Raw genomic sequence first — 14,524 nt, forward strand, 5'->3', positions numbered from 1 at the left:
GAAGAAATGAGACAGTTTAATATTATTGCCTATCGACAGCTTAGTCACAGTTTTGTAATTTCCAGCTTTTTCAGCATACCAGTTTAACAGGCTCAACATGGACAAAAATGGCTAGAATTTCAACACACACACACACACCTTTTTTTTTTTTTTTACTCTTTAAAAATAACTGGAACATTTTACCATTCCACTGCCTCCAGCTGACTTTTGTCCTTTTCCAGTTTGCTAAAGACAGCTTCTTTAAGCACATGGTATTCAGCAGGCAGCTTAATTCCAACCAGTTTGCACATAAGCTCTTTCTGCAGTAAAAGAAAAAAAGTTCCTGAAGGCCTGACATCTGTTCCCACTCCTTTTCAGTCAAGGTTTTGAGAACCCATTGCTCCACTAAGCTAAGTTAATATCCAGGGCTTCTGAGAAGACAGGTTATATGTACAGGGAAAGTGAGATAGTTTGAGATTTTTTATTGCAACGAGAGTAGGGGTCATCTTTTCCTAAAACACATTGTACCCCTTCACTCAGCTGCTTCCCCCCTACTTTTTAGTCTTATCCCTTCCTCTGGCAGTGAAGAAAGAACACAGAAATCTGTATAAACAAGGGAACACTAGGAGGATGTTAGGGTGAAAGAGAAGCCACCTGGAGACAGGCAGAGATTCAGGAACTTAAGGATATCTTTCAGCTGGTCTAGAGATGGAGAATGTCCCTTTCAAAAGGAAGGAAACAGACTGATGAGATGAATAAGGCTCTGGCAATCCTGGGAATATTACCAAAAAGCCTTCTGAAGTTTTTTTGTGCATATCTGAAGGCCATTTTGTGCTATCTAGATGCTAATTATTGCTTGCTTCATTCACAGCAAGATAGATAATAAACAGAGCTATGAAAAAGACATGAAGCAAGCAAGTGCTGTTTTGAAGCTCAGGTTAGCCTATTTACAAGAAAACTAAAAACACAAGGCAGAGGAGATAAAAGGAAAGTACTAAGATGTAACAGCATTGCTGAGAAAAGGTTTGCACTGAGACTAAGGAGTTTATAGTTATTTTCACAGATTATATGACACTGTATCTTTACTCACTGAAGCTAAAAGGACTGGAAATTCTAGCCATCTCTGTGAAGAAAACTTGAGGATATCAACATTAGAACTGAAAGTGGACAAAAATAATTAAAAAAAAGAAATTTCTAACCCATTTTATGATGCTGGTGGACCGTTTTACAGTCACTGAAATGGACACACTGATGAAATGACAGCCCATAAACTCCTGAGTTTGGGAAGGTGGGAAGTGCTGTATGTTAGTCAAAGACAAGTAAGACTGGGCATCTTCACCTTGTGCTTTTTTGCTTTTGAGAACACTAAAGAACACTTGAAATAATGGCATCATCAGAAAAATACCGTACTCTCGTCAGATCATTACATAGCATAAACCTGGTATCTTTTTCCAGATTAATGCTGATAAAAGCGTGAGGAAGAAAACAGGAAGCAGATACGAATTTTGTTCTCCTGAGTAATAAACAGTTACTCTTCCAGGCATTTGCAAAATGGAAGAAAAATTTCTTACAAGACAGACAAACAGATCTGACAAGTAGTAAGCTAGTTGTAAATTCAGCTCTCTTTACACCATAGTGAAATATGAAATTCCCTGCTTTGCCCAGAGACAATCAAAATGTTGACTGTCAAATGTAACAGCAGCACATCATAGGAGTCATACCTTGGCTGAGATCAAGATGAAGTGAGGCATCAGTAAGTAAGACAAAAAAGCAGGATAACAGAGAAAAAAAAAAAAAAGCAAAAAAAAAAGCTTGTACAGAGTTTTAACAGAAAAAAATATTTTAATATACTCATTTGGTCATGATCTCTTACTTCTGGATGCCCTAAAAAGTACTTTTACATTGAAGATGAATGGGCCAATACAAATATGAACACTGCAGACACTGAAAGCTGAATTCTGACTAACAGAAAATTTAGGACAATTCATAAAAACATTGTATGGGTCCTCTGAGGTCCTCTATATGAGTCCTCCACCTAGCCCAATGCCCTACTTGAAGCAGGAGTACCACTAGCACTCAATTCAGTCACGGCTTTGTCTACCTGAGATCTGAAAGCCTCCGGTGTCAGAGACTCCAGAGTCTCTTTGGCAAATCTGTTCCAGCACTGTATTATAGTCCCGCTGAAGAAAATCTTCCTAATTTCCAGGAACAAAAATCAAAGACCATGATGAAGTACAAGATTGCCACTGCTAAGCACACCCAAGCCTAGCAATAAGAAAAACATTAATAAAACAGAGAAGGCAGAGTAACCAGAGTAACTCACCCAGGTGAGAGGTGGCATGGTTGAGTTTAGAGAAGGATAAGGATCTGGGTTAATTAACCCTAGTTTTACAAAGCCTCCCATAGTTTTGGAGTATCCCTGAAATAAAAGGATAACATGGTTAAAAATAAAAATCCTTAGTTTGAATGTAGTAGTGGACACAACCACAGCAGCGTTAAGCATTATTCCCATGGGAAGACAGCCACAGTAACATGGTGCCCGTGGGGTAACTGCTACAGAGCAGTACCTTCCTCAGCCCTTGTCCACTCCTCACCCTCCCTTTTCAATAGCCTCTTTAATGACTTATTATTATTCTGCTGTCAGTACTTCCATGGCAAGTAGCATTGGTTCATGAGATCAAAGGGCTAAACTGGCCAGCACCAGTTCAAACTCCAGCATATCATTCCAGATGGGGTTTTATCAGCCAGCTGCCCCATAAAAAAACCTACTGAATACTGAGAGCCCAGCACTGAACTCAGCTCCCCCAGTTTTACACCAGTGTGATTGTATGGACATCAGATAAACTGATTTCAAATATTAGACTCCTGTGTGTTTATATCTTTCCTTTAGGAATATCAGAGACAACCAGGACAGCAGTGGAATGGTATTTAGAAGGAACTGCAAAGGCTGCAATAGGCTGCACAACAAAAGAAGTCTCAACTGTTTTCTGCTTATTTTTGTTTGTATCCCATTAACACTCCCACACAGCTGCCAGATACCTGGAAACACTCACATGAAAGTGACTAGAAACACTGAAAAGAAAGCAGAATGGTGGAAAGAGGGCTAATTATTATAGGAGCCACCTTCACCAGCACTGTTATCAGCTCAGATGGCCTTCCAGCGAGATCCTTCTGTGACACCTCTTTTTAAACTGACTCCAATTAGCTATGTGAACCTAATCTATTAAAGGGATTCTGAGAAGATGTTAGCCTCCGCACTGAATGGATTGCTTTCTGCTCTGCAACAGAGCAGCAAATGCAAAGGACCAACACTAACTTCTGCCCTGCTCAGGACTATGTTCTGGCATGTAGGTACCACACAGGCAGGGGTATGGCATGCTCTTCCACACTACCCTACCAACGTCACCCCAACCCAAAGCGCTGGGCCTGCTTTGGGCATTAAGAAAACAGCACTAACCACAGAAACATAATTCTTGCAGCACAATGATAACATCTCTTCGTGTCACCCTGACATCTTTGCTTTTTCTTGTGCTAACACTTACACAAAAGAAGAAAATTTTACCAGGCACCAAATGGAAGAGTAGATACTGTCCTATTAAGACTTCATGACGAAATAGACGCCTTCCACATATTTTTAGCTTCTGAACAAGAGATCGTATCTAGACTGACAAAAAGAGAGCTATTGCAATTTGTAACCCTTACTCCCCCACATCGGCCTTCCACCTTCTGTTGCTAAGCAAGCCTCCCTCCCTCCCAGAAATAAAGAAAAAAATCCTCTTGTATTGCAATAGAGGAATTGAGAAAGGACATATACATTCCTCAAGCCATGTACAAAACAACAACCTAAACCTTAACTCAACAGACATATCACAACATCCATAAAAGCTTTTTCAAACCTTCAATATGTTTTTTAGGATTGTTCCTTCTTAATGTATAATGACGAACAAAATAATAAACAAAGAAATCTGAAAAAAAAAACCAACTATGTTTTGATTCTGCTTTGTGCACCTAACAAATGAAAGGAAGAGACTCTGTCAGAAGAAAACCACATTTACCTCTTAACATTTTACTTAACTGACTAAAATATTAAAACTGCTCAAGTTCAAGATTACCAGTTACTTAATGAAAAACTTTCTCAGTTTGATGGGAAAGCATAATTTTCTGTAAGATTTTTACATTATGTTTTTCATAGAAACACAAGCAAATTCAAATTTTTATCAACTTTGAGAATAAATCAATTCTTAAAAATATGTAACAGCAACACACATCACACAAACACATCAGATTTAATTTTTTTAAAATCTTCTATTGATCCAACACTAAATACAGAGCCAGAGAAAAAAAGAAACATAGATACAGACTATGAAAGCCAACTGACCAGCTGCCTAAACCAAGTGAAACTTATTTTTCTGTTTTGCCACAAACACCTGTTAAATAAACCAAGTAAAACTACATGGAAAAAAATGAGAGAAGTGCTTTCAGTTATCTCTCAATTGGGATACTGGAGAGCTCATAAACAGCACGTACAGAGCTATAAAAGGCTGACTTTCAAACACATAGTTTTCTTGAAATGGCGACATTCATCTCTTAAGGAAAACAATAATTAATAACAACAACTTACTCTGTATCTTAAGGTGCCTCTCAACAAAGTGTGAGCTGTCTGAATACCATACGGCTCAGCATATTTTGTACTGTCTCTGTTAGGAAAACCTTCAAGATTTAATCCTGGGAAAAAATCCATCGGAGTAACAGTATCAAGTAATGATCCTCCGGCTGGTATATTGATAATCTAAATGTTGTGAAAGAACATCAGAATTATTTCAGTGCACTGTTATTTAACTTATTTTACAACAGAAAAGAGGAAGCATGCTCAAAATAGGAAGAATATGCATAGTGTTTCTGGTACAAACAAAGGCCCAACCTAAACAAAGCAGTTGCACAAGCCATTTAAGCATGTGCTGTATGGAAGAGAGTGCATTATGTCAACCATTACTAATCAAAGGGCTAAAACATGCAACATCAGGTTCCCATTTCACTGATATTGGTGTAAATTTGGAGCACCTCCCCAGACTACACCAGTGTGAAGGGAGACTCTGCCCATAGGCTCCCTGCTTTTCGGTCAATTTTTTTTTTTTTTTTTTTTTTTTTTTTTTTTTTTTTTTTATGGGGGAGAAGGCGGCAAATATAAAGAGAAGGATGGGGTTTTGTTGTTTTTTTTTTTTTTTAAAGATTAAAATAAATCCAGTTATATCACACTAATATAAAATTGCTGCCCATGTGCATCTTTACTTTCAGCTACAAAGCACAGAGAGAGTGTACCGTTGAAGGAAAACAAAGTAAGGTTGACTAGTTCTATTATCACTCCCAAACAAAGCCTTGAACCCTGCTTCCTTCAGGCAGCTGATGCACAGCTCTGCTACGCAGCATTAATACAAACTCATTTTGTGACTTCTGAGCAAAGGGACAAGGTTTCCTTCTAGAAGACTAAAGCAATGAAGTCAGCAGCAATGCAGAAAGATCTTACTGTATCTGTCAGGCAAGACACTAGTGGATAAGAATCCTGCACAACAGTCAAAGACAGCTAAGGATTTAGTGGCAAGGAGGAAAAATTGCACATTTTACTGACAAGCACGCATAGTGCTCTCATAATGGATCATTCATATGCATGATCTGATCTTCCCTAGCAATAGGTGAACCAGGTCAGAATTAAATAAGAAACATTTTCACATTCTCCAAGAGACCCTTTCATCTGAAACTTATGTGTTGTTGCTTTTTAAATAATGATCCAATGTACAATCCCTGAATTTCTCCTTTCTTACTGCAGTAAGAACACTAGAGCACCAAAATGTCATGATAAAACATCTCAAAAGACTTCTCAGTTTAACAGATCAAAAAGTTTAGACAATTAGCTAAACTTTACAGTAGTTATACAAGGCAGCCTCCTTGACATTTGAAGAGCTCAGTAACTACTCTGAGCAAGTAGGTGTGATCAAACAGATAGGACTGGAAAGCAGAAATGTGATAATGGCTTGCAATGGCTTTGCACAAATCATTTATGATCTTTCCATAAAACAAATGCAGTGACATTTGCTAGGTTAAGTATACTCTAATGACTCCTGCACAAACCGCAAAATAGAGCTTATATAAACCACATCAGTAAACACTGTACACTCACAAAATACACTCAGTGGGTTATTGGTATTACTGAGTGAACCATAAGAAAAAGAAATCAAGAGTTCTGCTATATACTGTTCAAGTACAGAATGAAGCTGTTTGGTTTACAAGCATGACTAGACAGAAAAGCAAGTAGAAGGATGCACTCTCACCTTTGTTTCACAGAACCAAAGAGAGGGCACTTAAATGGCAAAAAAACACAACCGGGATGGAAGCTGAACACAGAACACCAACTCAGTCCTGTGCTTCAGTCATTAGAACACGCTCCTTCTTTGCTATCAGTTTCCATACAGTAATTAAGAATTAAGCTGGCAGCAGGCAGGCACCATCATGCTCCAAACACAGAATTAAGTAATACATGCAACTTGCTTAGGCAACTGACTGTCACTGGCTTGAAAGTAAACACAGCACCTTACAAATCCCAATCCCCTCCTTAACCTAATACCACCTTCTTAGTCTGGCTTTAAATTGAAATGTTAGGATTACTTCACCTCTCCATTTTTCAAATATGTAGCAGACTGAACTGTATTCAGCAACACTCCTTGTGGGCTCCAGCTGAACTTGTATCTCAGAGGATTGTCAGAGTGCTCTGGAGCTGGTAGGCCACCACAGAAAGAAGTGTAGGAAACAACCTGTCAGATTTAGTCACAGGAAAGAAACAATGAAGGGCAGACAGTCCAAGATGCAAACAGTACAGAGCTACCCTACAGAATTCCCATTAGTTCTTAAACTTTCTGTTGACATTATCCCCCAAATGAGCCAAATCATATCTACAGTGGACAGGGGAAACCAAAAGAATTTCACTGAGCAACAATGTCAAGGTGTCACACTGCAGGCACTGTCCGTAAAGGAGAGGAAATCAACACATAAACAGGGGCAAAGCCATCTTAGTTGATGGTCTCACCAACTGGATTAGTTGGCACCAAATTCCAAGCATCAGAAGTAGTAAGGTGTCCAGAGTCCATTACACATAAGTGACATGCCCAAAAACTAGGTGGTGCTAAAGGAACAACTAATAAAATCTTGGCAGAACTATGCACTACCCGCCAGCCTTACCGTAGCACCAACTTCTTTAGCCTTGTCAATACATTCCATCGCCAACATATGGTCAAGACCAGGATCCAAACCCATTTCGCTGATAACTGTAATACCAGCAGCTTCTACGCTAAAAATAACAGAAATGCAGAGCTGTAAGAATATTCACTATTACCGGCCTTTTATTCAGGAAGTTTGTCCAACAAAGGCCCAACGAACCTTTCCCAATACAGTAAATTCTGCGTTCTGACTGCAGCTTGTGAAAAAAAAACAGAAGATGTTTACACTTGAGCAGTGACAAATGTATAAGAGTCATTCTAGCCTTGGCTCCTCTTACTTTGCTGCAACATCTAGGAGCTGGTGGAAAAAGAAATTCCTATCCCACATTATCCTAGGCAGTGCTATAACGCAGGAAGGTAGTAATGCAGAGGACAGCAGAGCTAGTCATAATTGCCCTAAACAGCTCTTGCGGGGGAAGAGAGACTGAAAAGCCTACTTTCCCAAATTACAAGCATTTGGGTTTTCTTTTTTTAACAGTTGCCTACACTCCCAGAGCAGCTTACTTATCACAAACTGAGGTGATTTATTTTATTTTCAAAATCACTTTGTGTTTTGACAAATGAGAAGTGTCATTTTTGGGGGTTTTGGGTTTTTTTTTTGACAGCATGATAAGACCTCTTGGCATCACAGCAAGAATGGGAGCAGAGGCCCCTAAAGCTCCCTCATCGCCTACAACACTGGTTCTCTACCTGTCTATCTTTTATCTTTTGTAGAGACACAGCATGTATAACTCTCAATCCACTCACTTGAATTCAATATTGAATTCCTAATTTCCAGTATCATGACTGAAAGTAGCACCTAGATGAACCTCCAGACCCAAAACAACTTCCAAGTATAAAATAAGTAGGACAAGAAAAACATTAGAATAGTTAGAGATGTCACCAATTTGAGACTAATACAGCGGGCCTGTCCAGAAGTTGTCATGAAGGAGGATATTACCGTAGATACAATAAGCCAAGAATGAGTTTTTATTAGGGGAATTCAAAGGGCAAACAAGCTTGCCGTCACTGGTAGAACTGAACAGCCCAGCTGCTCAGCTTGAATATTAGCCCAGCTCAAACATCCTAACAGGTTTGAGAGGAGAGGGGAAGGCATAGTAACATGGAATAAGATGGGACATCCAGAAAAGTATGTTCCAGCATTTAGAGCACTAGTCTGACCAAACTGCAGTACGCACTCATCTCTCTGCTCTGCCGCTGCCTCCACATGTAACTCTGGGGAAAGGTACTTAGTCCTCCATCATAGAAACAGAAGGAGAAAGAATGCAGAAAACAGTAATTCACAGTAAGTATTGCGCATGTAACGGATGGCAAAATATTCAAATACACTAAATAAGGAAGCAACACCAGGGAGATAACTACACTCATACCTACCTCTCCTGGAGTTCCTTCATAGCTGGTGTTAAGTAGCTGGCTGTTACCAAGTTCACTTTGTTGTCAATACATTTCTTAGCAACCAAAGGATGTGCTGAATAAGGCAGCAAACTACAAATGAAGGAGAATTATACAACATCAAAATCCAGCCAGTTACTTATGCTGTCACTGGAACGTTGACAGCACACTCACAAATGTTTTCTGTATGCCTACAAAAGAGCTAAGTAAATGCAACAGTCATACCTGCCTTGCCCTGAGCAGTTTCATACCCACATAAGTGAAACGCTACTCCGTCTGAAGAGCATTGTTGTATGCACTCAGAACAGGGCGCAGGACAATAGGGGAGTCATTCTTTAGACAGCATCTTCTGTCACACTTCTCTTTATAAAAAACAAACCACTGACCTCTTTTCAAGGCCATCTTCTAAACAGACACGCTGGAGGTTTGGAAGATGCAAAACTGTAAAACCATCCTTGAGAAAGCTTGCATTACAATGATCTTGCTGAAGTACTTTGTGAAAAGCATGCTCTACACATAAAGGAAACAATACTCATGACATCTGCGCCAAAATGGCAAGGACTACGAAGTCATTTCCTCCCCTGTTTCAATACCTGGAAAGGTATCTTTCTTAATGGGATGCTAAAGAGAAATGACCAAGATGTCAGAATTTTGCCTCCCCTTGCAAACATGCAGATTTAATCCCAGAAACACACACGCTGGTGGATGCAACTGGCCCCTCACACTAAGAAGGCTGTCCATGTAACTGGTGAACACTTTTAAAGAGATGCTGCAGTCAAAGCCCCTTTGCAAGTCCTGATGCCATGCTACATGAGAAGGCAGTTGCCAGTTACAACTTTACATGCACAAATATGACCCTAGTTCTTGGGCATTAAGAAAAAAGTTAGCATGTTGATTTAGGTCAGTGAACTAGGAGAAAGAAGCAGCATCACTTAGGGTTGAACCTGTCGTGTTTTATACACAGAATTCTGACCTGATCACAAGGTCATGTTTCTTCACCAAAGAGGACAGCTTTTCCTCGTGTTTAATGACATCCATATGAACTGAAGTAACACTCCTGTATTTTTTCGTCAGTTGTTCGAGTTGTTCCTTCATGACAGATGCTGTTTTAAAAGTAAAGCACATCAACTGTTACCTAAAGATGAAGGTAAGACAAAAGCACTCCCATGTATAATTGTGCTTTACACCACCTCCTTCTGCCCAAAGAGAAACAGCTGCATGGATGTTTTCCTTTACTAACAGTTGAAGAGAAATCAGGCATAAAACACCTTACTTCCCCTAAAGTAGTCAATTTTATTATCAATTGTCAGTGTCAAGCCATAGCAGCTATAACTCAAGAATAACAATCTACAAATACTTGCTCTCAGAAGTAAAGAAACACTCGCTGCTAAATTGTGTAACAAGAACAGACTTGTAATCAATTAGCAACCTTGAGGATGTACTTAAAAGTAACAGAAGTTTTAACTGCAGTTAAAACTATCAGCAGACTAGGTCCATACAAATTATTTATGCAAAACTAGAAGTCATCTCCCTTCTTTTCCACTTTATCAAGAAGTAGATCTAGAACATGAGTACAGGACTGTTAAACCTATCTTTGTGCAGTAGGAGACCCCAGACCCCACAGGCTCACTGACATCACGTGCACATGTCCTCCAAGCATGGTTTTCTACAGCAGCACTGTCTACATTTGCCAGGTAACTGAGCACCCATATGGTGGGAAAAACAGATAAACTAAACAGAAAGCAGCACACATTCACATCTAAGTGTTTTTTAGAGAGAGGGGGGAAAGTCTGCTGAATATATGCATCTCTTACGCAGAAATGGGTCATTGCAGAAAAGTGTAATTAATTACTTACAAAACCCCAACACTTCTATTAGAGGCTAGGCAGGGTTATGATCCACCCCAACAGCATAGTCCCATGTCTTTAATTCTGACACCTCATAAAAATCTGTGGTAAGGTATATTCTAGGTTTTAAAACACATACATACTAGAGGTTCAATCCATGATATCTCAGATGAACACCTGCCACTCTTTGGTAAGTGTCAAAATGTACTGAGAAAGACATTACAAAGTTTTCAAAGAACAAGTGACCAAACCACTGATGGAAGAACAAAAGCAGATTCTTCTGGAATCCTTAGAAATACACTGTTATCTCAGATCTAGCAGTAGATCAATTAAAGAAAGTGTTTGAGGGTGAAGAATGCAAGTAACAGTCACATAAGAGGGGTGCTTGGATGCGTATGTTCAGGCTCGAGAAAAGTTTTAGAGCAAGATCACAAGAAAGCGGAAAAGAGCTATAGAAAGCACTTCTATTGATATAGGAGAAGGTGGCTCATCTGAACTAGAACCATAATCCTACCACATGAGGTCTGGGAAAAATAAAATAAAGATGACCATCAGAAAAACATAACAACAGCTCTACTATGCCAAATCAAAAGTACCACTAGCCCATTCAGTTAGACCAGTTTTGGGTTGGGGTTTTTTTTTGTTTTGTTTTTTTTTTTTGAGATGGAGTGTTAGTGGAAAAACTGTTAGGTGTAGGAAGTCAAAAGGATCAGACAAATGAAAAACTTCAAAATGGAGAGAAAGAGAACCAAAGTTCAAGTAACAAGTGGGAACTCAGTGACATCCCACATACAGCACTATGAAACCAAGCAGCAATTTTTCTTTTCCTTATATATTCGGTGGACAACCACACAGTAGAGTTGATCTTCATGCTTTGATTTGAGGAGACGTTACCCCTTGGGTCTACCACCCCTTATTTAAATCAGTCATCCAGAGATCTGCTTGGCAGAACAAGGTGTAGGAGAAAACCAGAATGCCAGAAACTCTTATCATGCTCCTAGATGTATTAAATACTATTGGCATTCATGAGCTCATCAATTTGCTGAAGAAGCACTACACAACTAGAAAGGTATGGGGAAAAATAAAAAATAATTGTCGACCCCAGAAAGCGCATTTCCTTGCAGGTTTACAACCTCATGTGAAACAGAATAATTAAATAGCATTAAAATAGGAAGAGGTTTTGTTCCTGCTTTGACATTCACATGGAAATACAGAAGAGGCATGCCTGGTCCTTTCCAATTTAATGAAATACTGTATTGCATTGACTCTTGAGGGAAGATGGCAATGGGAAAATTGTACGCCCAATGTGTTATAAAAGTAAACTGGGTTTGGATTAGCATCACCCTGCTGAAAACCAATAATTTTTAATTAGTGCAACAATTTACCTTAAGGCCTGAAGTATTTTAGGCACATATTTTCTCCTGGTTTTAAAAATGGTCACTTCTCTAACATGGCCAATTAAATACAGAGGTGAAGTATTCCGTAAGTTTTTGACAGTAGTAGATGTTTCTGCAAAAGCACATACTACTTCACTGAAAAGCAAGAAGCTGACTAGAAGTCCAAGACGGGAAAAAGTCCAAAGAGGAAAATTTGTTTCTTTTTCAGGCTGTGCTTGGTTTAAGTGACAGGAAAACCTTAACTAGTTTTAAGGTCTTGATGAATACAGGTTCAACATAGCTAACTAAGAGATTTAGTAAATAAACATGTCCCCAGAAAAGTATACCCCATCCCTCATTCCATGTGGTCAAATACTTACAGATAAATCTGGTTAAAAACCAAATCTTTCAAAACTGTTTCAGTACATTTTAACAGAATTCTTATTTATAGCCAAGAACAGCTTAAATAGCTTAAAACAAAACTAATTCACATCATTCACCATTTTTAACAAAATAAATATAAAAACATTGAGATTTTGCTCAGGCCCAGGTTCAGCCTAACTAGTTTCAATACTTACCTATGGCTTAGTTCTACCAATCCTGCATATGCTAATATTATCACGAAAAGGGAGAAATCCGGTCTCCACCTGCCTCCCCTCATTCCGTCCTATTACCTTGCTCCTACTGTCATCAGCACTTCATATTACAAGAAAAGCAGAACTAAAAAAGATACTCAGGTTAAAGCAACCAGTATTTGCCACATCTGACTTAAAGTGTCCCAGCTCACCATGCTGTCAGCACAAGGACAGCAATGGGAACACAGCCAGGAGAAAGGAGTGGGCAATGAAGGCAGCAGGTGGGGCACAGGTGCTTTTAATTCTCTGTAAGCTTGTGCTCCTAATTTAGGGCCTTACTTCCTTATGGTCTTTCCAAAGTCAATGGGAAATAAATATTACTAGAGGGTGATTCTCTGTACCCTACCAACCAACTTGTGCTGAGGGAAAAGAGGTAGGCAAAATCATCTCCAAATTCAAACCAAAAAAAGTCTGGGACCATGAAGGTTTCCCAATTAAGATTTTCACCATTTGGATTTAAAGTGGTGTAGTCTAACAGTAGGGAACTAAATGTGGCATTGTGATGTGCATTTTATGCTTTCTTCATCTACCTGCTTGCTTTCAAATATTAAACAAGTAACATCTTTGTGTCTCTTTCCTTCTGAGCTTTTTTTTTGGTGTGTGCTGTAGGAACTGCATGATTTTAAGCTACCCAGATAAAAGGCATCTGCTGTGTTTGCTCAGTGTTTGCTTAGCAAAACAGATCTTCCAGTTCACCTGGTTTCCCTTACTGCTACTGTATTGCAGGGACTAGATGCAGCCTCTGTACTAATGAGGGGATGGACACTGCACACTGCTGTAATCCTTCACGACACCAGGCAGTGTTAATAATACAGCTTCCTTAAGAGTTCCCTTCTTCTCTCTACTAAATCTTTTCCCAGGGGTTAAAAGTACTATGGTAAGAACTGGAAAGGGTAGCAAAAGCAGCCAAGTATGAAAGTAGCATGAAGAGAAAAAAAAAAACCAAAACAACACAATAACAACAAAATTCAACAGAAATACAATGGTAAGTTTTAAAGGAAACCATTTCCCAGCAAAGTATCTTTCAGACAATACAGCCTGAGTTTTAAATTTGAAATCACAGAATCAGGGTAAAGTCATCATCGAGGGTACAGAAGAGTGTTTCTGAGATACCCAGCCTGAAATATGCTACAGATAAATCCAAAACAGAGGAATAAACAAGCAGGCATATGGGGATGATGGGAAGGTCAGAGTCTGAAGGTTTACCACCACAGTACTGGTTATACCAACATCAGAGGCTTCATTCATACAGCTGTCTAAAAAAAACCAATTTCATCTTCTGGTTGTGTGAGGCTGAAAACACAGCCAAGCACCAACAAAAGTGACTAGCTACAAAACCAATTCCAAGCCCAAAGCAAGTTAAAAGGAAAAATACTTCTAATTTCCCTATAGGTTACACATGCAACAATAAACTTTTAATGTGGCTATGTCATTTTCAAATTGATTATATAAACTCAAAATGTTCAGAAAGCTATAAAATATTTTGGGGCTGTTCATAATAACAAAGATTTTCTTTACCTGTTCTCAGAATAAGATCCATGCATTACTCATGAGAAAGGCTCTGCCATGCTAGCAAGTTTAAACAAGACAATTTTTCAATGAAAAACAAGCAAAGTTTTACATACCAACTGTGATGTCAACATCAGAATCTCTAGTGAGATACTCAAGTACAGGGCCAGAAACATAGCCAGATCCGAGCAATAAAACCCTCTTCTTATTACCCATCTTCAGTGATTGGGCATATTCCCTAGGGGGTATTAAAGGCAAAATTAAAAACCACACAGAAGAACAAAACTGTAAGATGCTAAAGCTAACAGAATTAGCATGTTTTAGTAAGCCTACAAACCAAGAGCTCTATTCAGACTGAGTCAAGATCCTAGCTGTCTAACCCAAGACTGACTAGTACTGCTTCCATTCTTCCACTAAGTAACTTCTAGTTTCTTTCCTCCAATATAAACATGATCAAATCCATCAACATTTCCAATGCTTCTCCAATTGCTACTGGCTGTTCAACAAATTTTTCCTCA

The 14,524-nt window shown here is 39.0% G+C and overlaps 1 protein-coding gene across 1 annotated transcript in view; it reads right to left on the reverse strand.

Moving 5' to 3' along the window:
• AASS (aminoadipate-semialdehyde synthase) overlaps positions 1–14,524 on the reverse strand; it is a 31,208-nt gene that overhangs the window by 4,674 nt on the left and 12,010 nt on the right. Inside the window, exons 14-21 of the mRNA XM_074903168.1 lie at positions 14,123–14,244; positions 9,613–9,742; positions 8,622–8,732; positions 7,210–7,318; positions 6,645–6,785; positions 4,601–4,768; positions 2,303–2,398; positions 184–299 (exon numbers count right to left, since the gene is read on the reverse strand). Of these exons, the coding sequence (XP_074759269.1) occupies positions 184–299; positions 2,303–2,398; positions 4,601–4,768; positions 6,645–6,785; positions 7,210–7,318; positions 8,622–8,732; positions 9,613–9,742; positions 14,123–14,244 (993 nt within the window). The remainder of the gene's footprint in view (positions 1–183; positions 300–2,302; positions 2,399–4,600; positions 4,769–6,644; positions 6,786–7,209; positions 7,319–8,621; positions 8,733–9,612; positions 9,743–14,122; positions 14,245–14,524) is intronic.

Source organism: Athene noctua, chromosome 3, assembly GCF_965140245.1.
Source record: "Athene noctua chromosome 3, bAthNoc1.hap1.1, whole genome shotgun sequence".
Taxonomy (NCBI): domain Eukaryota; kingdom Metazoa; phylum Chordata; class Aves; order Strigiformes; family Strigidae; genus Athene; species Athene noctua.